General features: G+C 43.3%; 2 protein-coding genes across 2 annotated transcripts; both read right to left on the reverse strand.

The window, feature by feature from the left end:
* Positions 1–13,327: 13,327 nt before the first annotated feature.
* On the reverse strand, positions 13,328–14,458 carry LOC103716282 (HMG-Y-related protein A-like). The gene is made up of 2 exons (XM_008804218.4): positions 14,303–14,458; positions 13,328–14,204 (listed from the first exon to the last, which is right to left on the reverse strand). The coding sequence occupies exons 1-2, from the start codon at positions 14,351–14,353 to the stop codon at positions 13,749–13,751; spliced, it is 507 nt and encodes a 168-aa protein (XP_008802440.1). The 5' UTR covers positions 14,354–14,458; the 3' UTR covers positions 13,328–13,748.
* Positions 14,459–16,710: 2,252 nt separating this feature from the next.
* Positions 16,711–21,414, reverse strand: LOC103716281 (homocysteine S-methyltransferase 1). The gene is made up of 7 exons (XM_008804217.4): positions 21,107–21,414; positions 19,399–19,455; positions 18,909–19,114; positions 18,456–18,585; positions 17,797–18,000; positions 17,584–17,655; positions 16,711–17,257 (listed from the first exon to the last, which is right to left on the reverse strand). Exons 1-7 carry the CDS (start codon positions 21,404–21,406, stop codon positions 17,114–17,116), a joined length of 1,113 nt encoding a protein of 370 aa, XP_008802439.2. The 5' UTR covers positions 21,407–21,414; the 3' UTR covers positions 16,711–17,113.
* Between the last annotated feature and the right edge of the window lie 3,408 nt (positions 21,415–24,822).

Genomic DNA, 24,822 nt, shown 5'->3' on the forward strand with positions numbered 1-24,822 from the left:
GTACGAGGCAGAGGGGGAGGAAGAGATGGGATGGGTTGCAGCTTACAGATCCTGGGTGGCATTGTTGCAAGTATCTTTTGCTTTGTTGATGGCAATTCTGGGAAGTAGGATGGAGACACTCCTAAGAGCTGTGCTTCTGAAGGCGAGTTCTTTTGCTAGGCATTTACATAGATTTTGTACTTTGGGGAGCACAGATATTCATGTGCCGGGTCCTGGCAGCTTTGAAACCCTGCTGGGATATTGGCATCGGCACATATTATCCTGCGATTGTAGGTGTGGCGTGTATTATCCTGCAATTGTAGGTGTGCCTCTGTGTGCGCGCGCGCATGCGTGTGCGTGTGCGCGCGTGCCGGTGTCTGCGCGCGCGCGGGTGTGTGTGTGTGTGTGTGTGTGGGTGGGTGTGGGTGTGTGTGCGCGCGCGCACGTGCCGTGTCGTCCGTCCGTCCGTCCGTCCGTGTCCGTGTCCGTGTCTGTACGCGTACGTACGTGCCGTGTCTGTGTCTATCCGTCCGTCCGTCCGTCCGTGTCGGTGTCTGTGCGCGTACGTACGTGCCATGTCTGTGTCTCTGTGCGTGCGTGCGTGCGTCTGTATGTATATGTGTGTATGTATATATGTATGTATGTATATGTGTGTGTATGTGTATGTATATATGTCTATGTGTATGTATATATGTATGTATGTATGTAAATGTGTATGTGTCTGTATATATATGTATATGTGTATGTGTATGTATGTATGTGCGTATATGTGTATGTATATGGGTATGTATGTATGTGTGTGTATGTACATATGTGGTATCTCTCTCTCTCTCTCTCTCTCTCTGTGTGGGTATATATGTATATAGTAGAATTGTTGGTTCGCCGGTCTCTGTTCCAAGATTTTCGTACTCTGTATACCACATCCGAACAGCCCCAGCCTGCAAATTTAATGTTAAAGAGCAAACCTGAGGAGGGAGGGATACCATTGTTAAGTGCTTCGTGCAGAAGGTAAGCGAACCCTGACACTTGGAGGCCTAAAGACAATATTACAATCTTACAGAACTATGGATGTAACATAAGAACGATGTAGATAGTCCACGAACGCGGGCGCCCATGCCCAACCAAGAGTTAAACCTGTTTCAGTTCATGACTCGAGGTTTTAAAGCGAGACCCACCAACTAATTAGAAGTATCGTCTTAAAGAACAGATGCGTATATTTGTTTTCAATCAGATCAGATTGGTCTAATTTGCAGAGATTTTCGACGTAGTACAAGGCTTAGCAACAATCTTTGTAGTGGCTTCTGGAATGTGCACAAGATTTTTTGGGCCCCGCCGTTAGTGTTTGACTGGAAACTCACGTCTGCATTCTGGGCGTTCATAAGGCAGTCTGTTCTCATCAGCTGGTTGTAGCTGCAAATTTTGGGGAATTGTCAAGAATAATCTGGGGCTCTCAAACAATGACCTCCCTATTTGTATACGGCCACATGGATTAGCTAATCTCACAATCTGCTACTTCTAATTGGTTGAGCAAGTGAAGGGTCAGAAGGAGCGTAGCAACAGTGATGAACACCATGGTAGAACTGAGGGTGTGCGGGGAGGGAAATGCATCGGTTAATTAATTGTTTCTAAAATTCTGCAAATGAGAAACATCCGCTCCTTCCCTTTTCTCTGATGAGTTATCTTTGGTTGGGATGGGGGGCGCCCGCTGGGGGGTGGTTGGTGGTGGGTATCGCTCAATAGTACGAGCATCACCGTATGCTATGGTCCCGTTTGGAGGGGATGTGAAGATCGCAGCAAGGAAGGAATTTTGGCTGCGGATCGAGGAAGATTTGAAAGGTAGGACAAATGTTAATAAGGCAGAATAATTAACTATAAGCCTGTTGCTCAGATGGAGGCAAGCTTTATAGCAAAGAATAACTTAACAATAACGAGGCCTGTTACATGTATACCTTCTTTTTTTCCGGTATGAATGTTCATGAAAACCTTAAAATGATCTTGAAATTATTATGATGCTAAGCATCACTTGCAATATTCTGGGCATTCTATTCACTGCTGCTCGACAGGATTTGTGCCTCATTCAGGACCTTGACACGGTCAGTTGCTGCCGCCATGCCTGCTTATATTTTAGCACACACCTGAGTGCCTGCTGCACTCGTTGATGTTGGAGGCCGACCTACGGATCCTTCCTGTGTGGGCCGGGAAACCACGTACGCACGGAAAGCTGACATGGTGGCATGGGAGTTGGGACCAGGCTTGTTTGTCGCGTACCTCGTCTTCATCTCAGGCGAAGGATATCTACGGCAAAGTTGGCCGCAAGGGTGTTTCCTTCAGCCGGGTAATCTCTGGTGTCGAGTGGTGAGAAGCAAGCATGATGTAGCTGGTGACTGGCCTTTCACTTGAAGCCGGGCTGCGATGCATCCAACCACAGCACATTAAAGCTTTTTATCTCCAATGAGGCATGCGCTCTATCTCTGTTCCATTCAGTAGGTTACCGTCCTTTTCATTTCCTCAGCCAGGTTCGCGGCTTATAGACGCCGGATCGCACGTGGCATCTACGTAAACTGCATCGATTTTGCCCTCATCGTGCAGGAGGAGCTGCGTAGCTTGGAGGCTCGAGTGGAGGGGCGCTTTACGCAGGTCTTGGAGGCCATTCGCCACCTTCAAATCTTAGTCCCGCCACCGACACCGCTTGAGCAGGCCGCGTCACTTCCGCTGTCGCCTCGAGAAGAAGGTTTCGAGCGAAGGGAGAAAATCGTAGAGGTCCAACACCGTCTAAGAATGGACTTCTCACGATTCACGAGGGATGACCCCATTGTATGGCTCGATCGAGCTGAACAATACTTCGATGGCCAGAGCATCCCAGCCAACAGACGGGTGTCTACGGCTTCGTACTACCTAGATGAGGAGGGCAATCATTGATGGCAGTGGCTGCGTCGAACATATCAAGATGAGGGAGCCTTGATCATCTGGAGGGTGTTTGAGCGTAAACTGTTGGCTCGGTTTGGGCCCAACAAGTATGTAAATTTTAACGAGAAGCTATCGCGCATATCCAGCAACACGGAATAATGAGAGAATACCAGCAGGAGTTCAAGAAGCTAGCTAACCGTGTCAGAGAATGGTCGCCGGATGCGCTCATTGGCACTTTTGTTGGAGGACTCAGGGAGGAGATCGCGAAGGAGGTATGCATAAGATGACCTCATTCCCTGCGAGAGGCAATTACGATTGCTCGAATGCAGGAGGAGAGGTTGGAGCAAAAGCGAACAGCAGCCCGTAGCGCTGCACCACGAGGAATCGGCGTCACTCGACCTCTGAACCTATCCACCTCCGCACTGCAGCTCCCCGCTCCGACATCGATTCAACACATTTCATGGGAGGAGATGCAGCAATGAAGAAAACATGGACCCTGCTTCAAATACAACGAGAAGTTCACTCTTGGGCATCGGTGTAAGACTCCACAAGCCTATTTGATAGAAGCCGACCCCGATGAGGTTGCAAGAAGGACCCAGTGGAAGCGAAGATGACCATCACGGCAAAGACCAGGCAGAAGAGGACTCGTAACTAGTGATCTCTCTACATGCGTTAGCAGGGTGGAGTGGGCCAAAGACGATGCGGGTAACCGTTCACATTCGGGGACACCCATTAACCATTCTTATCAATAGTGGGTCGACCCACAACTTCATAAGAGACTGCGTAGCCTAGCTGTTTCAACTTCCAGTAGACGCCACAAAGAAGTTCGGGGTTCGAGTTGCGAATAGGAAAACTCTTCAATGCCAAGAAAGGTTCCGACCGGTGTAGATGGAGTTGCAAGGCAAGAAATTCTTGGTGACTTTTTATACGTTGCCGATAGTGGGGCTGGATGCCGTTCTGGGCGTACAGTGGCTCGCCATGCTCTGGCCGGTGCTCTGCGACTAGAAGCAACTGATGATGGCATTCTGATAGAACAGCCAAGAGTGTGAGCTGTCTGGACAACCTCCTAAACTTGCCCAAGCTCTCGATCTGCAGGGGATGCAGCAAGAAATAAAAAGGAAGAACCAATAATTTGTCATAATTGTCAGGGGAGGTGGCAACCACCAACCTGCAGCTGAGGAGGAGGACCCGCCAACGGACTTTCAACAGTTGTTGAGCCGGTATTTAGCACTCTTTGAAGAGCCTCAAAAGATGCCACCGAAGCAAGAATTCGTCCACCGAATTCCCTTGCAAGAAGGAACTTCGGCGATCAATGTGCAGCCTTACTGGTATGCCTATTATCAGAAGAATGAGATTGAACAATTGGTGATGGACATGTTAGAAGCTGGGATCATCCGGAAAAGCCAAAGTCCCTACTCTTCATCGGTGCTCCTAGTGAAGAAGAAGAATGACACCTGGAGATTCTGCACGGACTATCGAGCACTCAACGCGGACACCGTCAAGGATAGATTTTCAATTCCAACAATTGACAACATGCTCGATGAACTTCATGGAGCACGATACTTCTCCAAGCTTGATCTCAGGTCATTTTATCACCAGATCCATGTTCATCTTGAAGATGCCCCGAAGACAGCCCTTTACACACATAGTGGACACTTTGAATACCTAGTCATGCCCTTCGGATTGTTCAATGCCCCATCCACTTTCCAGACGGCCATGAATTCTATATTCTGGAGGTACTTGTGTAAGTTTGTTTTAGTTTTCTTCGATGACATCCTAGTGTACAGAGCTACTCGGGAATTACACACTTAGTTCATTTGGACACCACCCTCAAGATCCTTGCTGAACATCAGTTTTACCTCAAACCCTCCAAGTGTTTGTTTGGGCAACAACAAGTTGAATATCTCGGCCACTTTTTTTCGGCCACTGGAGTATAGGTAGACGCCACGAAGATTCAAGCTATGCAGGAATGGCCACAACCAACTTCGGTGATAGAGCTCTGGGGATTTCTAGGATTGACGGGTTACTACCAAAAGTTTGTTAAGGATTATGGGATCATCGCCGCACCCTTGACAACATTATTAAGAAAAGGGCAGTTCCAATGGAGCTCTCAAGCCAAGCAAGCCTTCCACTACCTCAAGCAAGCTATGACGACAGCCCCGGTGCTCGCCATCCTAAATTTTTCAGAGATGTTTGTGATAGAAGCTAACGCCTCAAATCAAGGGATTGGGGTGGTTCTCACACAAAATGGGAGGCCTATCGCTTACATGAGCAAGGCCCTAGGCATGGCGAAGAAGGGGTGGTCTACGTATGCCAAGGAGATGCTGCAAATCATGGAGGCAGTCCGGCTGTGACGGCCCTATGTGCTGGGAAGGAAGTTCCAAATATGCATGGATTAGAAGAGTCTCCAGCATTTTTTAGAACAACGGGTGAGTATGCCGGAGCAGCAAAAGTGGATGGCCAAGCTTCTGGGTTACGAGTACGAGATCGTCTATAAACCCGAAAAAGACAACACAACCGCAGACGCTCTTTCGCGTCGACACGAAGAAGTTGTGCTCAACGCCTCAGCCGCCCCATCTTTGACATTTGGGAGGAAATAAGGACTGCCCACCATGAAGACCATCATCTGTAACGAAAAATTCAGCACCTCAAAGATGAGCCAGACTGCATGAGGAATTATCAACTCAAAGGAGAGATACCATATTACAAGGACCGGGTGTTGATTCCTTTTGGATTGCCACTAAAAGTGAAGTTGATGGAAGAGTCCACAACACAAAAGTCGGTGGGCACTCGGGAGCTCTAAGAACTTACAACTGGGTTTCTCAAGCTTTTCACTGGAAATTCATGAAGAAAGACTTATAAAGGTTTGTGGCTAAGTGTGTGGTCTGCCAACAACACAAGTACGAAGCCCAAGCTCCGGTCGGGCTCCTACAACCCCTGTCGGTACCCGTTCGGGCGTGGGAGGATATCTCGATGAACTTCATCAAAGGCTTACCATGGTCAGGAGGAAAGAATGTGATCTTGGTCGTCGTTGACCAACTCATGAATAGGGGTGGCAAAATATGACCCGACCCGCCAACCCGACCCGTGTTCGACCCGCCATAAATAGGTTTGGGTTTGGCTTAAACGGGTTCGGGTCATAAACAGGTTGACCCATTTAACCTGTTTATTAATTGGGTCGGATACAGGTTTAAGATGTCTAACCCGTTTAACCTGTATAACCCGTTTAATAACCTGTTTAATATATGGGTCACATTGGATAAGGGCCACAGCCCACAGCCCACAAAGACCCATCAGTCACCCGTTTAAAACCTTCTCTGAGTTCTCTCCAAGTTCACTGTTCACCTGGGCACCGCTGCCCTTTTTTTTTCAGTTTAGTTCAACCTGAGGTCCTGAACCCCACCCTCGAGCCCGCCGCCTCCGACCACTCCGACGGCGCCGCCGACCCCTCCCGCCTCCCCGACCTTCTCTTTCGCCCCCGCAAGCCGGCTTCCAACCTCCTCCCTCCCCTCGGCATTTCCTTTTCGGCTTTTCCGCTCCGCGATAGGGATTGGGGATCGAACCCTAGAGGCCTAGATGCATTCTCCGCTCCGCGATGGCCGATGGGGATCCATCTCTTCGACAACTCCGCGGCCTTGCCGGCAACTCCGACGAGGATGAATCCTCGTCCGACGACAGCAACAACGATCCCATCGACTCCGGTAAGAGGGACCTCTAGTTCTTTTTTTTTTATTGCCAAAAGGGGAACTTCTAGTTCCGGCTCTCCCCCACCCCCCACCATCGTCCTCCCCCTTCCCCTCCACCCATCGTGTCTACCCCTTTCATCGTCACCGACGCAACGCAAAATGGCGATCTGGCGGTGGCGCAGCACCGCACCCTTCCTGGAGGCGGCCGCCGCCGACCCCAGCGTCGCCATTCACGGCCGCGAGCGGCCCCTCCTGTCGGACCCCGGGCCAACCCCACCAGTTCCCTCTCCGTCCTCGAGCGCCTCCGCTCCCACGCTCGAATCCCTCCTCGCCACCCTCAAGACCGTCTCCTTCCTCCTCGACCAGCAAATTAATGGCAGATCCCGAGCTCAATCTAAGCCCCCGGTCGATAGCAAGGAGCATGAGGAGGGTCTCAACTCTCAGTCAAGGCATTTCTGGAGGTGGCGGAGAAAGAGGAGGGCAAACTGCAAACAGGTTAGTAGGTTACCTGTTTAACGGGCCGGGTCGGGTTAAACATAATTCCTGACCTGTTTATTAAACAGGTTAAACGGGTCGGGTCAGGTTACCCGTTTAATAAACAGGTCAGGTTCAGATTGTAATTTTCTGACCTGTTTAATAAACAGGTCGGGTTCAGGTTTATAATTTTCTGACCCGACCTGCATCTGACTCGACCTGTTTATGTCCAACCCGACCCGATTGCCACCCCTACTCATGAAGTATGCTCATTTCTTGGCAATATCCCATCCGTATACTGCAAGGGGGGTGGCTCAACTTTTCGTAAACCAAATCGGTCATATGCATGGGATGCCAAGATCGATAGTCAGTGATCGAGATCCCGTGTTCATGAGCAACTTCTGGCGCGAGTTCTTTAAGCTGCAGGGAACGACTCTCAACATGAGTTCAGTTTACCATCCTCAATCCGATGGCCAAACGAAGGTTATCAACAGATGCGTCGAACAGTATCTCCGGTGCTTATGCAGTCAATTTCCGAAGACGTGGGATTTTACTTGTTTGTTTCTTTGGTATGGTGCATGGGTTACTCTCACCCAAAGTAGAGGTTTCTTTGTATGGATTTTCACTCACCCGAAGAGAGGTCTTGAATAAGGCATTTCCATTGCTGCATCTACTTTCCTTATTCCACTGGCTGGGACCTAACATCTTGGCATCAGAGCGCACTTACTGGCAGCAAACCATCTTCCGGCGAGCGCACCAGAAACTTGCCCAGAAGTATTTTGGGCCCTATCAGGTCACTGAACGCATAGGGCCAGTGGCTTATCGACTGGCGCTACCTGAGGGTGCCAAGGTGCATCCGGTATTTCACGTATATCTTCTTAAATGAAAGATAGGAGACGAGCAAGTTTTCTGCCGGGATCCTCCACCCATCCGAGAAGACGGATATCCTGCTATGGAGCCAGCAGCTATCAAAGATTACCACTGGGTTAAAAAAAGAAGGGAGGATTATCGAAGAAGTTCTTGTGCAATGGCAAGCGCTATCGGAAGAAGATGCCACCTGGGAAGAATATGATCAGCTGAAACAACAGTACCCAAAAGCAAGCCTTGTGGACAAGGCATTGCTTGAAGGGGGGAGAGATGATGGGTGCACCAGACCCCGATGAGCTTGGAAGCCGAACCCATGCTTTTTGGTGTCTCTGGACTGCCCATGCAAGCAAGCTACAGCGCCGGAAGCATGGGGAGCGAGGGGTAACTCAACAACGAAGACGTGCATGGGCTCCGAAGCGAACGCGGGACGAGGAGGGGGGACGCGTGATGGCCCAAATCACACGCAGACGAAGGAGGGAGCGATTCGAGGGGCTTCAGAGCGGACGTGAGATAAAGGCGCCAATGGGTGATGGCCCGTATTTCACGCCGACGCGGGAAGAAGGGAGCTGATAGGCTCCGAAGCAGACGAGGAAGTGGTGGGGAGTTGATGGGTGATGGCTCACCCTTCACGTCTAAGGAGGGGAGTAATTAAGAGCTGGGGAGGAGGTAAGAGGACGTGGGAGTCGAACGGAAGAAAGAAAAAGAATTGGTAGACTAAAACTCTTCTTCGGGTGAGAGCGAACCACTGTACATTGGAATAAAAAAAATATCTCCCTCCCATATTCACTCACCCAATCTCTCCTTTATCCTCCCACCATAACTCCTTGATAACTGACTTGTGAAAGGCTGGGCCATCACTTCATCAACTCGTTCTCCACGTCCTCACGTGGGGGCTGAGTGCATGGCGTCCGCTCAACTCATTTTCCATGTCCTCGCATGGAAGCTGAGTGCATGGCATCCGCTCCCAGTCCTGAACGTGCTCCGCTTTCCTTATCTTCGCAATAGAACCATCACCAAAACGATTCTTCCTCCCGCTCCCACAGCTCCATCGCAATCGACTCCCTTTCCACGTGCATGCCTTGTCCTCACACTACCCTTCACTCCCTGCGATTCCGACACGGCGGTTGCTGTTTATGGAGCGTGATCCACAGGCACCAGATAGCGTGGGTTCGGCCTCCAGGCTCGTCGGGATTTGGAGCACCCATCAGCATTTTGTTCATGCAATAGCACGGCTAGCCAGAACTCACTGGCTTATTTTGGGGGAATTAAAGTAGGCAGGGAGAGACTCCCTTGCTCAGCACTGATTGTCTTCTGTGCATTTTTACTGAAGAAACCATATAACACCACTAAGAGTCTATTTGAATGATTGGTCTGAAAATTCTATAGAATTAGTAAGTTGGACCAGTATAGCTAGCAAAATCATGGAATTATAAGTTGAACTAAATCTATATTCATGAATATCCAAGAGCAGCTTTGGAGTAAACATGCCTGAATGCTATAGGGACAAAAATTAGACCTCAAAGATCTTTATACATTCAAAGGTTTTTGTTTCTACCTAGAAAATTCGAACCGGCCCACTCTAAAGCTGCTTCTAGGTATTTATAAATATAGACCTAGCCCAATCTATAATTTTATGATTTTACTGACTAGCTAATCTATAAATCCCATAAAATTTTCAGTCCAATCATTTATTCAAACATGCCCTAATAGGATACTCCCACCGGCAATTGGTGCAACACTGGTGCAGCTGGTCCGAGGCTCTCCCAGAGTCAGGATCAACAGTGGCAGCGGCCAACATGGTTTTCTCTTCGACAGGCGAGACCTACGGATTCGACAGTGTTCCGTTAAAGCATTCACAAGGTAAAGCTGGGGCTGGATACATCGTACGCGATCGCCGTGGTCAGGTGCGAGCAGTTGTCCGGATGTAAGCTGGTAACATATCATCAAAATGGTTGCTCTTGTAGGAATGAAACTGTCACGCCATGAAAATTTCATGAGCAAAAAGACTCCGTATCCTCTCTTGGATGCCACATCAGACAGGAACAAAATAAAAGATCTTCGGCCACCAGAAAGCTTGTGGTTAAAGTACTTGGCCTCATTTGTGTTGTCACTGGGAGCTGAATGAATTGCTGCAATCCTACACTGTAGATGCAGAATATCTAGATCGTATCCACTGTACTCATGTTGTCAATCCCAAGGATGATATTACTGTTGTTCTATCTTTGGAAGGCTGAAAATTAGATGGAACTCTAATTTGAAAGATATTACCATCGTACATCATTCTCCAGTGTCACATAAATTATGAAAAATTCATGCACAAATCTGACAAAACAGGTAAGTATAAGAGATGAATAAATAGGTATAAGACAACTAGATGATAAAATTATGTCACAAAAGTAGATAGAAAGATCCTGAATTGCAATACATATCTAACTCCATTATGTACGTTTCTACTAATTGTCCATTCAAGAAGTACAACTTGCTTTCGCACATAAGATGAGGTTAGTCAATAGCAGAGAACCATTCTATATTATTCATGCTCACCATTATAAACATTTTATTTCGTATCGAGGGCTCCATGTCACGCATGAAGCTAAACTGACAGAAAAACAATGATAATCAGAAAATGCAGGGATTGCAAACATATTGCTGGTAAAAAAAATGAATAAACAATAAAATGTGACAATAATTATAAATACTGTCTAAATTACATATTCTTACCCACATCACAACAATCTAACCATCATTAAAGATGTTAATAATAATAAGTCTTGCACATACAATAGAAATCAAATAATTTAAAGCTATATCAGATAAAACTTATTTCAGCGTCATAAATTCAGTAATATAAATGTTGAAATGATTAGTGTCTGTAGGTAATATAATGAGTGTTAGAGCCCTTCTGCTTGTATATCAATTGTCGACAGCGTCTAGGCACATGCCACCATTAAAATCACCAATATCCCATCAAAATTCCTAAAGTCAGACTTAAAAAGACAATTGTAGAGAAAGAAATTGCCAAAATAACATAGGTTACAAAAGCAGGTTAAATGGGCTCGTTAAATTTCAAAAAATCTAGATTGTCAATATACCAATGACTTCAAGAATGAACACACTAAAGACACTCCACTGAAAATTCTTTACTCATGTTAATTTTCACTACAAATTTTCTCTGTCTTACGAATATGGTATGTAAGGCATGGATTTGGCAATAAAAGGAGTAATTCTTAGGACTGGAGTAAGTTCAGTAATATTCAAGTTCCCTTTCCTTCTCTGTATCAAATTTCCTTTCAACACTTCTATTCCTTTTAATTTTTTCTATTGCTTAAACCCCAGCCATAACCATCTTTATCTAAAGCTCCAAAACCAGCTCTAAGCAACCTCTATATCAACTAACAACCAAAAAAGTTTCATATTGTATAAATGATATATTTGACTTCGCATATATGAAGGCTTCATGAATTATATCCATGACATCCTGCACTATCCCTAAAATATCCACCACAAATCATAAACGACTAGACAGTCAAGTTCTCACACCAAAAAGAGTGGTTTTCAATTAGCTTTAAGTTCTATAGACAATATTGTATTATCCGTCAACAAAAGCATGTGCACCTAGTTTTGTATGCTCCATGCAACTAGCCATCATGTAACCAATAAGTACACGTGAAAGCAAGGAAACATTCGAAGTTGATTTTTATGTTCTTTACCAAGCACAAACATTGAAGGAATAATCCGTAATAATGGATTGGGATCCACAATCCACATAAAACATCAATTTGCCGGGACTTCTCTTTAAATTTTTCCCATTTCTCTTACTATACATTCGTACTATTTTAATGTAGGACAGACCTGAGAAAAAAGCCTATACATGGACTTAATAAAGAGGTTTGCTGTGCATCAATTAAACAATGCAAATAGTGAAAACTAAACAAGCTAGTGCACTACAATGACAATACAAAACAAGCACACCCAACTAAAATGTACCTAAAAGCATGGAACAGAGCTATGATGCAAGGGCAATAGCTCAATGATATGGAAGAATTCAATGATGAGCTGAAATTAGAAGTACTAAGCAACTAGGACCCTGTTTGGATTCAGGTCCATGAAAGGACAGGTCAAAGGTTCAAGTTACCAAGTCTGACAGAGGATTCAGGAAGTTAGTGGAAGTTTGCTGTTTTTTCAGTCTATAAACTTTTTCAATGGTATAAAGATGATCAGATGGGCAAAAAGAAGGGCTGGTAAGGACTGTTCTAGCAGCAAGTTTACCACTTTGGGTTGAACAGAAGGAAAAAGGGATTTATATGGTGGCAGGTTGAACCCCTAGCGCAAGTCAAGTCGGCTGACCTATGCACAGATCAGGTCTGCAGCTTGTTGGCCTTTTGCACTAGTAAGGTAGCAAGATGGGGCTGGCAACTGTTGTTTAGGGCGACTTCAAACATGCTGTATATATAGCACTGTAGCCGAAAATCAAGTAACAAAGAACAAAAGGCCAACATATTAACATTAAAATCCTATTACTTGCAGCTAAAATTCTAACGACATTCTACTAATAAATCCAAATAATGGGTAACAATGAAAAAGCAATTACATTACTGACCACGCATAGGTCTTCACATGAAAATTAGACATCATTCAACATTGGGTAACACACAAAACTGTTAATCATAGAATAAAAATTTCTTCCTAACTTCTTGCAGTTAGCAAGAATGCATATTTGAGATATTGGATTTCTGCTTCAGTTAAAACAATGCTCTAATTGTTAAAATAAAAGTATGTTAATCACATAACAATTTTTAAAGATGATGCATCCAATAAGTTTCTGGGGAGCATAAATATATAGAACACAGCAAGGAATGAGTGCAAAATCTACCAACATGACCTTTAACATGCATATAAGGAATCTACAAGACATGATAGCAGCTATATGTCTACTAGCAAAGAAAACAAGCAACAAAGGCCACAGCAATATCTGGTGGGGGGAGATAATCATAACTAGTAAAAGCATGAAATCCCCTGGACATAATAAATTAAGTGTTCAATGGGAGAATTAATTTTCTCCAAAAATAGCAATGACCATAAGTAGGTTGAACACAATTATCAGTACGTCCACACCAGCTATTTTAGCATAATCTATCTGCATTATGTACTTACCATAAGCAAGATCACTTAACTATATCCAACATTATGCGCTTAGAAACATGTTCTGCTCGGATGTAAAGTCAAATACCACATACCTTTCCCTCTATAAAGTGTGACAAGCATATCATTTTCAACAGATCCCAACTAATCCACCCATCTGATATTTGAGTAGCATATGCAGTCTGCTTCCATATGTCACTACCACGGCTCCAACTTCACACAAATTCAACAAAGAGATTCTAAGCAACTAAGCCAAATTCAGCCAAAATCCATGGCTTAGAAAAGTAAATATAGCATATTAAAGTGTAGGGAAATATCTTTTTCTTCTAAGTAACATCATGCCTCACAGTCATCACTTAAAATTAGCATCTTAACTACAACACAACACAATTCATCGGCACGGTGGCTACAATTGGAGCAAGTACTCTTCTTAATTATGGAAAAAAAGAAAAAATAAAGACAGAAAACAGACTCACTGAAGGAACGTAAAGGTCAGAAAATACCGATTACCGATTTTCAATGAAAACATCATCTTTGCTTAACATACATGCAAATAACAAACCAACGATCCCTTCGACGATCCTTCAAGCACAAACACTCCTACGTCTGCGCCAATTTCACCTTTTTCCCAAGGAAAACACCAAAAGCTCCCAACTTGGTACCATTTCCCCTCGATAACCCTCTCAAGAGGCCTCATACAAACCCCACTTCGGCAAACTGGGGCCTTACCTTGGGCGGCCGGCCGCGCGGCCTCTTGGGACCGGCGTCGGCGGAAGCCGAGGCGGCTCTGGGCTTCTTGGGGGGGCGACCACGGGGGCGGGTCCCCTTGACGGGAGCGGTGGGGTCTCGGGGCTTTGGAGGGCGGCCGCGCGGGCGGCGGGGACCGTCGGGGGAGAGGGAGAGCTTGGGCTTGGGTGGGCGGCCGCGGCCGCGCTTGGGGGGCGGCGGAACGTCGGGGCTGGCGCGGAGGTAGCAGTTGTCGACGAAGACAAGCTCGCCGGCCTCCGTCATGCGGGTGAGGTGCGCCGCCAGCAGCGACTCGTGCGACGGCGGCAGCTGATCCCCATGCGCCGCGTCGATGTGCTTCAATATCGCCGATTTGCTCGACCCGCTCTTCTCGTCCAGCGCCGAGATCGCCGCCAGAATCATCTGAAACAGAGAAAAAAGCGACAAAAAGATCGATGAAGTATATTAACAAAGAAGGAGGAGAATTAGGGTTTGGCATTTTGATGAGGTTTTGGACTGACCTCGGGGTACGGGGGGAGGAAGGGGAGACTAGAGTCTTCGTCAGTGGCCATGAGTGTGAGAGAGAGAGAGAGAGAGAGAGAGAGAGAGTTTAGGTGGGGGACGAGAGAGGCGATGGGATGGGTTTGGTCTGCAATGCGTTGAAATGAGGAAGGGTAATTAAGTCGAGAGGTTAAGGTGGGATTTTAGGAAAGGACTTGCCCATCAATAACAAAAAAAAAAAGGACTCGGTTTGCCTCGCCGGTTCCTGCGGTCGCCGACGGATCTACCGCGTTCCCACGAGTCAACGCTCGGTTGGATTTGAAAACGGACGGACGGACGGCAGTGTAAGATAGACCTGATCCAGATCAAAGTTCAGGTCCAAGATTTGGACTGCCAAAAAAATTTTTGGATGGATTCAAGGTCAGGTCAAGCTGGGATCTAATTTGAGGTCTCATGCAGTATCATGTCGTGTTAAGCATTCATATGATCCATCCAGCGTGAAACACTTGTCTAGAGTCAATTAATGAAAGATCCACATGAATCCCATTTGAAAGCTGCCGTGATCTAGATTTGGACCCATTCGTTTACAGCAGGTGCACGGCGCGGGCATGTCTCAGATCCACTTCGGACACAAGACCAGATGGCGACTAAGGCGAGCGCACGATAGAATCTGTCACATAGTGTCAGGAAGAGTATCCATTTCAATCATCCTCTTGGTTTCTACGCCAAAACGCATCTCAATTCTCACCGCCGTCTCGACCAGAATGAGAGAAAGGGATGAACTTCTCACGGCGACGTCTCAAAATCTGCTTTAGTGTGTGCTTCGAGATGATGATTGCGTGTTGCTCGAGAACAGTGAAATTTAAGGCCGCTAAAGTTTTTTTTAGTCGAGGGGACCGCCACTCTACCGTCATACTAAAGCTTCTTTGAGCCACTTGTCCATAAAGCCCGTGAGGCTCTCGGCGTTTCCCAGTGAGCCAAGCAACGCGATGAAAACTAATCGCAGCCATTGCCTCCAAGATTCCTCCCAATTCCATCTGCTCCTATAGATCTAGGAAAAGCATTCATGCATAACTGTGCCTCCCTTTTCTTCTATACTCACTTCTCTCATAATAAACAAAAACCCTGCATATTCGCTTAAATAAATGCAATTTATAAAGGAGTATATTTGTCAAAGGAGAGATTATTAGTGAAGTGGGCAAAGAAAAATGAATTATTTTGGAAGAATAAATGAAGTGGACATAGGATAGATTATATCATCATCCTAATCTCATTCTGATAATGTGTAGCACTGATGACCCATGAGGTAGCAAAACACCACACAGGCAGATGCGTGGATTTCTACGAAGACAGTAGGCTAGTTACATGGCATGGTTACTCGGATCTCTCTCCTTTCATATATCAAGTGCAGCTGCACAATAGCATGACTTCGGATATCTTGGCAATGCATGTCGTATAGTTCGTGGTGTTGATATCATGGTTCGCCATACTAGCTTAAATCGGACGGTACAAAATATACCGTACCATACCATATCGGTTCGATATTTAGTATGGATGTCTTCTGATATTCGGTACATCGAAAAAATTCTATATCGTACAATATTATGGCATCAATACTGAGATGGCGAATCTTGGTAGATATCATTCTGAGTTTCCAATGTTTTAACATCTCCTTATTTCAGTCAAGCATAAGCTATTGCTACTGATTTAACAATATATTGTATTTTGTTTTCACAGGTTACGCATGTGTTAGCAAATTAGTGTCTGAAGACAGATGTTTTGTAAAATTAGCTTGTTTTTTGGTTGAATGGGAGGTTGGACCAACCTTTGCTTTATTTATAAACTGTAAAATTAGCTTGTTGAGCTTCAAAAATGCTGATCATGATATTTGAGAAGCACCCTACTGAGCCTCATAGGCATAATGGCATTAGTAAGTGGTGGAACTTCTCATGGCAAAAAAATCCAGGAGTTATAGTATGCTTGGTATTTTTGTATCTCTCGAAGATGAAACTAGTACACTAATGGACATTGAAGAGTAGACCAAAAACTACTTGTGTTTCACCAATCAAATTTCTGATGTTCTATTTTGCATTATCATTAGCAGACTTTTCCCACAAAGTTGGAGAGATCCTCTGCAAGACATGCAAGCACACGGAGGTCAAACATGTAGATCATAAAATTGGATCCATATCACCAGAAAATCAGATCCAAGCAATTTTCCAGCAAACCAAGTTCACTAATTACAGTCACCAATGCATCTCCCTGCAAAAGAGGCTCGACACCCAACAAAAGTGGAATTAATTCAGCCAAACTAAGCCGGGACCAACTTCCAAATGCTGTGAAAGATTTGCCCACAATATCCACCCTCAAATCCGAATTAAACAGACAAAAGCAAGAAGTCTACATGGGTTACCAAAGCAGGAAAGGATAGGAAAAGAATAAAATCATTCTTTTCAGAGACACCCGATACAAATTGGAGTAATGTTCAATACAAGATACCAAGTCAAATGGTATCTCTTTTCTTGTTACAGACCAAGTAAAATGATTTCGGTAGCCCAGCATGAACAAATTTTTTTTCAGGACAACAAAAAGACCCAAAGAATATTGATAAAGAATACAAAATAGCCTAGAACAAATCCATTTTAGCTTAATTTAGTCTCTCCCATCAACGGCACGCCAGCCTAAAAGGGACATCATATACTACCAAACACAAAAGGAAAACAATGATATATGAATTGGCACATTATTATCCATTGCTTGGTGGGTTAACATTCCTTGTTTTCCTGCAATGACTAACATTCTTTTAAACAACAAGAAGATCTGGAATCAAGTCAGGACTCGTTTTTCAGGACCCTGGAAATTGCTTGGATGGTGGAAGGTGTTGTCCGACAACATCCTCCTATAAGACTAGCACCTGAGTCCCGCCATCTCTTTGCAAGCACTTCAAAACTGTGATCTCCAAGACATTCAGACGGCTGTCCATAAAGACCAGAAAACAAGATTCAGATTGAGTGATCAAATATTAAGAAAAAAAACAAGAACTTTTGATATTACAGTTGTATATGCCGTGTTCTGTACTTCTTTCTTGTGCTGTTGATAACAGTTCAACTCTATTTCCCCATGATTTGATCTATTCTCTCTTTTTTTTGGCCAAAAAACAGGAGCTTACTTGACACATTTTAACACAAGAAGATCAAACATAAACTACCAAAGCCCTCTCCACATTATTCCTAGAGATTGTTTACTACATTGGAGTTAAGGTCAAGAGACAAAAAGACTAACAAAAGAAGATTCTACTCACCAGCCATCGCTTGGCTCTACCATCCCATACTTCACCACTATTTGGGTAAACAGCTACTGCTTTCTTTGTTAGCTGTAACGCATATAATTGAAGAAATACAAATTAAATATTATAATTAGATACATGAGGAGGAAAGAAGAAACAATCACAAGAAAAAGAGATAACCACTTGGCTTAAACTATTTCTCAATTAAAAGCTTCAATGAGTTATTACCTTCCTAAACATAAGGATGAGGTTCTCTATGATCTGAGGTGATGCACAATTTATTCCAACAACACTGATTTTGTCGCTCCTATTTAAAATATCAAGGCATTCTTTAAAGCTCTCTCCTGAAGAGGCATGCTCACCATCTACAGAGCTGAAGCAAATCCAAGATGGAATTTGTATGTTTTCTTCATCAAGAAGCTCAGCTAAAGCCTGAAAATAGGTGAACTGCTCAAAATATGAAAGCACTCATTTTTAATACTTAATGTCAGAGCATCGCCAGCATGTGATATAAATTAACCTGATTGGGGTGGTATAACATTGCTACAAGGATTTAGACAACTGAACTTTAAATTGAAGTTGCAGAAATTCAGCAGCTATCTCCTAAAAGGCAATGATGAAGGTGAAGTAACCAAGAAACTCAACAGCATTTTGTAAATCATTCACAATTTTTGAAATTCTTTTGGGATTAAAAACATTGAAATTTATATGCCCGTAACTGACAGCTGTAACAAATAAAAACTTGAAGATTCACATCTTAAATATTAATAAGGTAATTTACTCAGTCTCAACTGAGATCAAACAAAAGACAACTCACTTACTCAAATTATATCACATACTCTCTTCAATAATAGGGAAGTGAAATAAAAAGAGGAAACAGAGCAGACCTGTGCTTCAAGTTTATTGGGAATGGTCTCAAATGCGAGCAAATCAGGGCCAGCATCTACCAAAACCTGCAACCGCCTCCTATGAAAATCTTTCAGTTTCCCCAAGTTCACATCTGTTCCATAATGTCCACTGGTTGGATAGCCCATATACCAATCACACAAGCAAATTCTTTTTCAGAACATGATCATTCACTAAAAGCAACAGAAGAAAATTTAACAAGGTAGATCAAAAGTAACATTTCCTTGACTATACTAAATCCCTGAAAGTGTTGAACTTTGGAACTTCTATCTAAGATGTCACATCTGCTCCTACAAGAGAATACTTCATCTCAAGACTCAAAAAAGTATTGCTTACATTAATAAATGGCAGTGAGCAAATCATTTTTTATCATACAGTATAAATTCATGTGGGGGTCATAGAAAACTCAAAAGACTATATTCATAAACAAGCACCTGTATTCCGAACCATCTGCAAGATAAGCGCCATAGCTCCCAACAGAAGCTGCCACCAAAGCACGGTTGTAGTTATGTTTAGAATTCTTGTGCAGATGCTTCCAGAAATCATCTCGGGCTTCAACAGCCAGTTTGACACTTTTTCTGAGTAAAAATTCTCCTTCTTCAATTGACAGCCCTTTCGCCAAAAAACCAGGAATAGTTGCCTATACAATCGAAAAAAATGTTAGTAAACATGGAGCACCTAGCATAATATACAAAAACAAAGATTCACTATATTCCCTCCCTTTTGTTTTGATAATTCATTTTTTTCAAAAAGTGGGTTAAATTAAACATCCAAGTGAGTTCTAAACAATTTAAGAAATAATGAATAAACCTAACCTTAGCAGCTCAAAGAAATTTATTCGCAAAGAGAAATTTATTCTAAGCATGTACACTTCATACAAGTTATGGAATGAGCAGAATGACAGTTACTTTCAGAATCACGAACCTGATAAGATGAAGTTACTAATATATCTGCACCTGCTTCTAGGTACCTCAAATGAACCTGCATGTGAATGACATTAGAAGCACTAAAATGCATGATCAAAAGAGAAATTAATATTGGAAGAGCATAAACAAAAAAAAAACACAATCAGCTATAAAGATTTTATATAGAATAGAAACCATTAAGAAGCTTAGAGGCACTTAGTCAGTAAGATATCATTTGCCTCCTGCACATAAATATCAATTTCACTTTCCATGACAGTGTGCCATTCAGAAGTTACATGTATCAGTGGCATGTGAATTAATTTATATACTGGGGGATGCACTTTGTCAATCTATAAACAGTGTGCTCTTTTGATAGTCAACAAGTGGGAAGAAAACCTATAAACAGTGTGTTAACTGTTTATATCTGGACATTTGCTGGTTTTCACCTCAGTTTAACTTATCTTTATCTCTGCTGCTTTCTTGATGCATCTCATGTTTTACATGTTTTCCTTTTCTTTTTTCATATGCTCAGTAAGGACTTACTTTCTTCTAGGGTCTAGCACTTTGGTTTCATATCTACGCAAGCTGTCCACTGCTTTAATTTATCAATGAAAATCTATATAAGTACAATTCAGATTTACTCAAAAATCTATTAAAAAATTGGTTGATTGTATGGAGTTTAATCATCTCAGAATCTGTACTTGGGTTAATGCTGATATAACAAGACAAATATCTAGTTCATGTGGAGCAATTTGACCTTAAAAGTTATATTTGAATCCAATAATGCCGTGTTTTCATCTACTAGAGGCTGGCCAGTTTGCAAAAGGAGCACTAATTTAATTTGGCCATAAAGCAGATTTCTCACATTTATGAACGATCATAATGCATGAGCGAGCTCATGGTTTGCACATGTCAAAGATGAAGGCAACCTGAAGCCCCCTTGACCAGCATTTCACTGATATCAGAGCCATCTGGGTTTCAGTCCATGTCTTCAGCAAGATGATACCTTACAACCATAGAAAAGAATGCAGTGAAGGTAAAAGGTTTTTTTGTTTAACTAATAATAATCGCCATTTTGCAAATACCAGTAGCCAACCAACTTGCCAAGTGGTGAGACCTCTCTTTGTTCCTGTACCTCATCCCACCTCCCTACTTTACCTCTCTGCGCGTTTTCCTTCTCTCTCTTTTCTTAAAAAATTGCCCCGATTGTGATCCTCATGCAACCAATCTAGTGATCAAGATCTTGTGACACGCCATCCATAGCCGTTGAACAAGATCCCCTGTTCTTTTCCTCATGATTTGACCTTTAACCAGGCAATCCATCACGACTCTTGATTCGTCAAATTTGCTTTCAGTCACCTTCAGTAAATTCTAATTTCACATATCCAGCTATTTTTTCATTTTTGTATCTCTTTGCTATCCAACAACACAAGTTTAATTTCCAACACTTCCATGTTTCCGAGCTGCATTAAAACCCCAAGCTAGTGCGGCATTTGCGTGCAATTATTGGTGAAAAGTCCCTCCACACTTTGATCAATTGTACATGCTAATATAACACTAGAGCATCTCAAGGCTCAAGGACAAAAAGAAAAACACAACTTGAAGCAGTGAAGAAAACACAAATTAAGTGGCAAAGCAAACAACTCCATGAACACTCCTCAAATCCAATGAGAAGGAATAAAACAAAAGGTCGCATCACAATAGGGCGAGGGGAAGAGGAGAAGGACCTGTTTGATGAGATCGGATTTGGAAACAAGGCAAAGAGCACTCCAGAGGGGGTCATTGATGTCAGCTCCCAGGGCCTCCAGCTCCGTGGCGAGGCCGCCGTCGATAATGGCGCAGCCTCCGGCCCTCTCGATCAGCTTTTCCAACGGCCCCGTTCTCACTCCCATGGCTTCCCTTCGAAAGCCTCCAACTTTCCAACGGGTTTCAGAGAATACAAAAAGGATCAGAAGGCTGTCCGGAACGGATGGACTCGGACGATGGGAAGTCCGGGAGGGTAGGTGGGAGGAGGAATGCGGACCCATTCGCGGTCGGGTGCGTACCAGGGCACGAAACGGGGGTACGTTCTGGCGGTGTGGGGCGTTGACCCCGATTCGGTCGGGTTCAAGAGGGGGACAGGGGTTGTATCTTTCGCGCGAAAGAAGGATTCTCCTTCCTTCGTGCGAATCCACCGTTGAACCGCACAATAATCACTTTAAGATCTGTGTAGTTGGCAGAAAGAAGGTTTTCGGGCTGCTTTGAGAGGTGTGCAGGATTCCAAATTCTAAATACGCATTGTTGCGCAAAAGATTAAAAAACTTGGAACTTTTCTTGCAAAATAGATGGCTTAGTTTTTTATACAAAATCTAGTAAAGAAAAATATATTTAATAAGAAGGATGTATACAAGATGAAAGGGAGATGTATGGCTTGTAGTCCCCTCTCTGAGAATGTCAAAAAAATTTTATAAGAAAAAAAATATCAAATCTCTTTATTGAAAAAAATTATGTATGTCAAATGGAAGAAGTAGGCGGAGAGGCACCATACCTACCCCTATGAAAACAACATTTCCCTAACATTTATTTTGCAGTAAATGATAATGAAGATGACTACTCTTTGCTCTAATACCTATACCATTTTGATTTATAGCATTTATATAATGAGATGGTTAATTTATCCAATCCAACATATAACTATATTAGCCAAATTTAATTCAATCCAACTAAACCTGCTCCGAACTAGGCTAATAGATTGAACTCGGCCTTATCCATTAACTAACAGAGCTGATACACATGCATGCACACACACATATGGCAGAGAGAGGGAGAGAGAGAGAGAGGGATGGATGGATGGAAGCATCATGGTTGCGAGAGAAATTATAACACCATTCATAGAAATTGAGACTATAGCATCCCATTATGCAACTCATCACATGGGATTACACCTTGGCTTCTTGACCATCAAGGATCCTCTCTATGTAGCAACTGAGTAACAACAAAATTAGACACAACGATTGTAAACGGTAGGAAGCTCTGGGCAGCTTCTCCTCTTATCTCATCAACCTTCGACACAAATCTTGCTCGTTTCTGAAGCAGCAATAAGAAAAGAATGAGATAAAGTGAAGGCACAATTTGTAACATACAAGTGGTGATATTCCTCTGTTCATTTTTTTCAAAAAAGTAAAAACAACAACAATAACACATGGTTTGATAAGACTGCTTTATAAGTGAACAGTTTTCTTTTGAACATTATGAACATAGGAATCGGAGCGATTTGCGAGTGAATGCAAGTGAAAATATGGATGTCTTTAAGAAGATTGAATGATGCCTACTCCGTATAAGTTGTCCATTCTATCATCAGCATTCTATCATCTTTTCATTTTTCAACAGAACTGGCAGAAGACTTTGTCTGTCAGATCATTGTATAGCACCTAGCTGGCAATTGTGCTGAATGATAAATGATGAACAAATATCCTCTCAGTGAACGAGAGGAGACCAGAGATCAAGTTCCAGTGTAGTCCACATCAAAGCTTGAGGGTCCGACCGAAAATTGAGCATTGCTACTGCTGCCTCGCAGCCATCGCCACTCTCCTCAACAAGCTTGGCCACCTGGGCCTTCGGAAGTCTCGTCCTGATGCGGACTAGTCCCTCTCCCATGGCCCCCACCGAGGGCTTAGCGAGGGAGAAGTCCGAAGCGGACGGGCCGCTTCGCTGAGCCGGGGAAGCTCTACCAGGAAGCAGAGCATAGACGGTGTCATCGACGTTATAACGCATTGCACTGTAGAGGATCCCATTTGCTATTTCTCTTTTAAGTAATTATTGACCGTTATTTAATTAAGCAAAACCGTCCGAGGAAGCGTATAACGTGTATCTGCACCTGATCGTCCTTGGTCGCCAGAGGTTGCTGCACGGGGATTTAATTTCGTTAATAAGAGCACATTAAGTCTGGAGGGATTCTAGTGGAAAGCAAACCGTGGGTTTCGTTCAATAAATTCTATCTACATACTGTTGTTGTGAAGGATTTTAGCATGTTATAATGCGCAGCGGAAGTTAGGAATTTTAAAAATTTCTTGATAAAGTCCCTATGCATGAAACCCTTTTAAGCCTAGATCACCTTAATGATTACAATCAAATGATATAAAATAAATGCAGAATTAGTAGAATACCTCAAACGCTAATCCAAAGTGTACAATCTCCACGAGGCGTCCAAGTGTCCGCCCTCCAATGGTGATCCACACGAAAACTTGATCAAGACTTTAGCTCCAAAGACTTTTGATCCTTAATGCAGAATTCTTCTAAAGAACTCTAATGGCTTGCTTTCCTTCCTTTCTATTTTTCTTTAGCCTTCTAAAATCACTTCTAATCCTTTTGTCCTAAAGAAGACCACCTTGTTTTGGCTTAGGACACACTAGAAGCAATACTAGAAAGAAAGAAACTAATGTAAGAAAGAAAGAAGAGAGGAGTGGGGTGGAATTGGAATGATGAAACCCATGGAGTGCTAGCCTATTTATAATAGGTGTAGGGATGCATCTCCAAGGGATGCATCCCATCCACACATCCTTTCATGAAAGGACATCATCTAAGGGTCATATCAAATAAGAGGAGGTGCAGATCAAGTGAAGAGGTGTATCAAATGATATGTCCTTTCATATGGTGCCATATTTTGACCAAGTCAACATCACATGCTAATCACATGTCCATCACGCCTCACCTCTTGATCTTTCATGATGATGATCCAAGGGCTCCAATGCAAGGCGCCATTTACTTGACCCATTATGTCTTCATCCAATGGTGGGATTAAGATCCAATGGTCAATTATGATAGCCATCCTCTAACCCAATCCAATTGGGTTAAACCAACTCTCCATTATGTCTTCATCCAACGGTAGATCAAGATCTAACGGTCTAGATTGAATGATTTATTAAATCTAATCCAATTAGACTCAAACCAAGCCAATTAGGTGTCAACTCTTGGCTAACCCATATTAGAAGATGATCTAATCAAATTAGATCAATTAAGAATCAGATTCGAATCCAATTCGAATCAAGAGCTAAGGGTTTGCAACACCTGCTAGGATGTCTATCTTGCAAACATGATCTAATCCAATTAGACCCTTAATAAGTTTTCTTGTGTGTGACCCATTGGGTTCCATACTTAGCCAGCAATAGGTGTGAGTGCAAGTTGACCCAACTTGATTAGAACTCTTCTAATCGATTTAAGTCCAAACTGCGCGAACCCAAACTTAACAATTAGAATCCTTTCTAATTGGTGATCGAATTAAACTCTTTAATTCGATCAAACCTATAAGACAAGATTGACGTCTAGCAACGTGTCATGTCTATCCGGAAAATATGGAATTTGGTGGAAATACCAAAAATACCCTTCAGTGGCAAGTTACCGTACAATTCAATCCTTTAATCAAACTGCATCCCGAATATGTATATGAGTATGAATATATGTCAAA

This window comes from Phoenix dactylifera, chromosome 9, assembly GCF_009389715.1.
Source record: "Phoenix dactylifera cultivar Barhee BC4 chromosome 9, palm_55x_up_171113_PBpolish2nd_filt_p, whole genome shotgun sequence".
Lineage (NCBI taxonomy): Eukaryota > Viridiplantae > Streptophyta > Magnoliopsida > Arecales > Arecaceae > Phoenix > Phoenix dactylifera.

Bases quoted from the DNA above. Each gene is read 5' to 3' on its own strand.
- LOC103716282 (XM_008804218.4), bottom strand. From the start codon at position 14,353: ATGGCCACTGACGAAGACTCTAGTCTCCCCTTCCTCCCCCCGTACCCC. The intron at 14,205-14,302 runs GTCAGTCCAAAA...TCTCTGTTTCAG, and splicing joins TCCTCCCCCCGTACCCCGAG to ATGATTCTGGCGGCGATCTC.
- LOC103716281 (XM_008804217.4), bottom strand. From the start codon at position 21,406: ATGGGTCCGCATTCCTCCTCCCACCTACCCTCCCGGACTTCCCATCGT. The intron at 19,456-21,106 runs GTCCTTCTCCTC...ATTCACATGCAG, and splicing joins AATCCGATCTCATCAAACAG to GTTCATTTGAGGTACCTAGA. The intron at 18,001-18,455 runs GTCTGCTCTGTT...ACCTATTTTCAG, and splicing joins CCAATAAACTTGAAGCACAG to GCTTTAGCTGAGCTTCTTGA.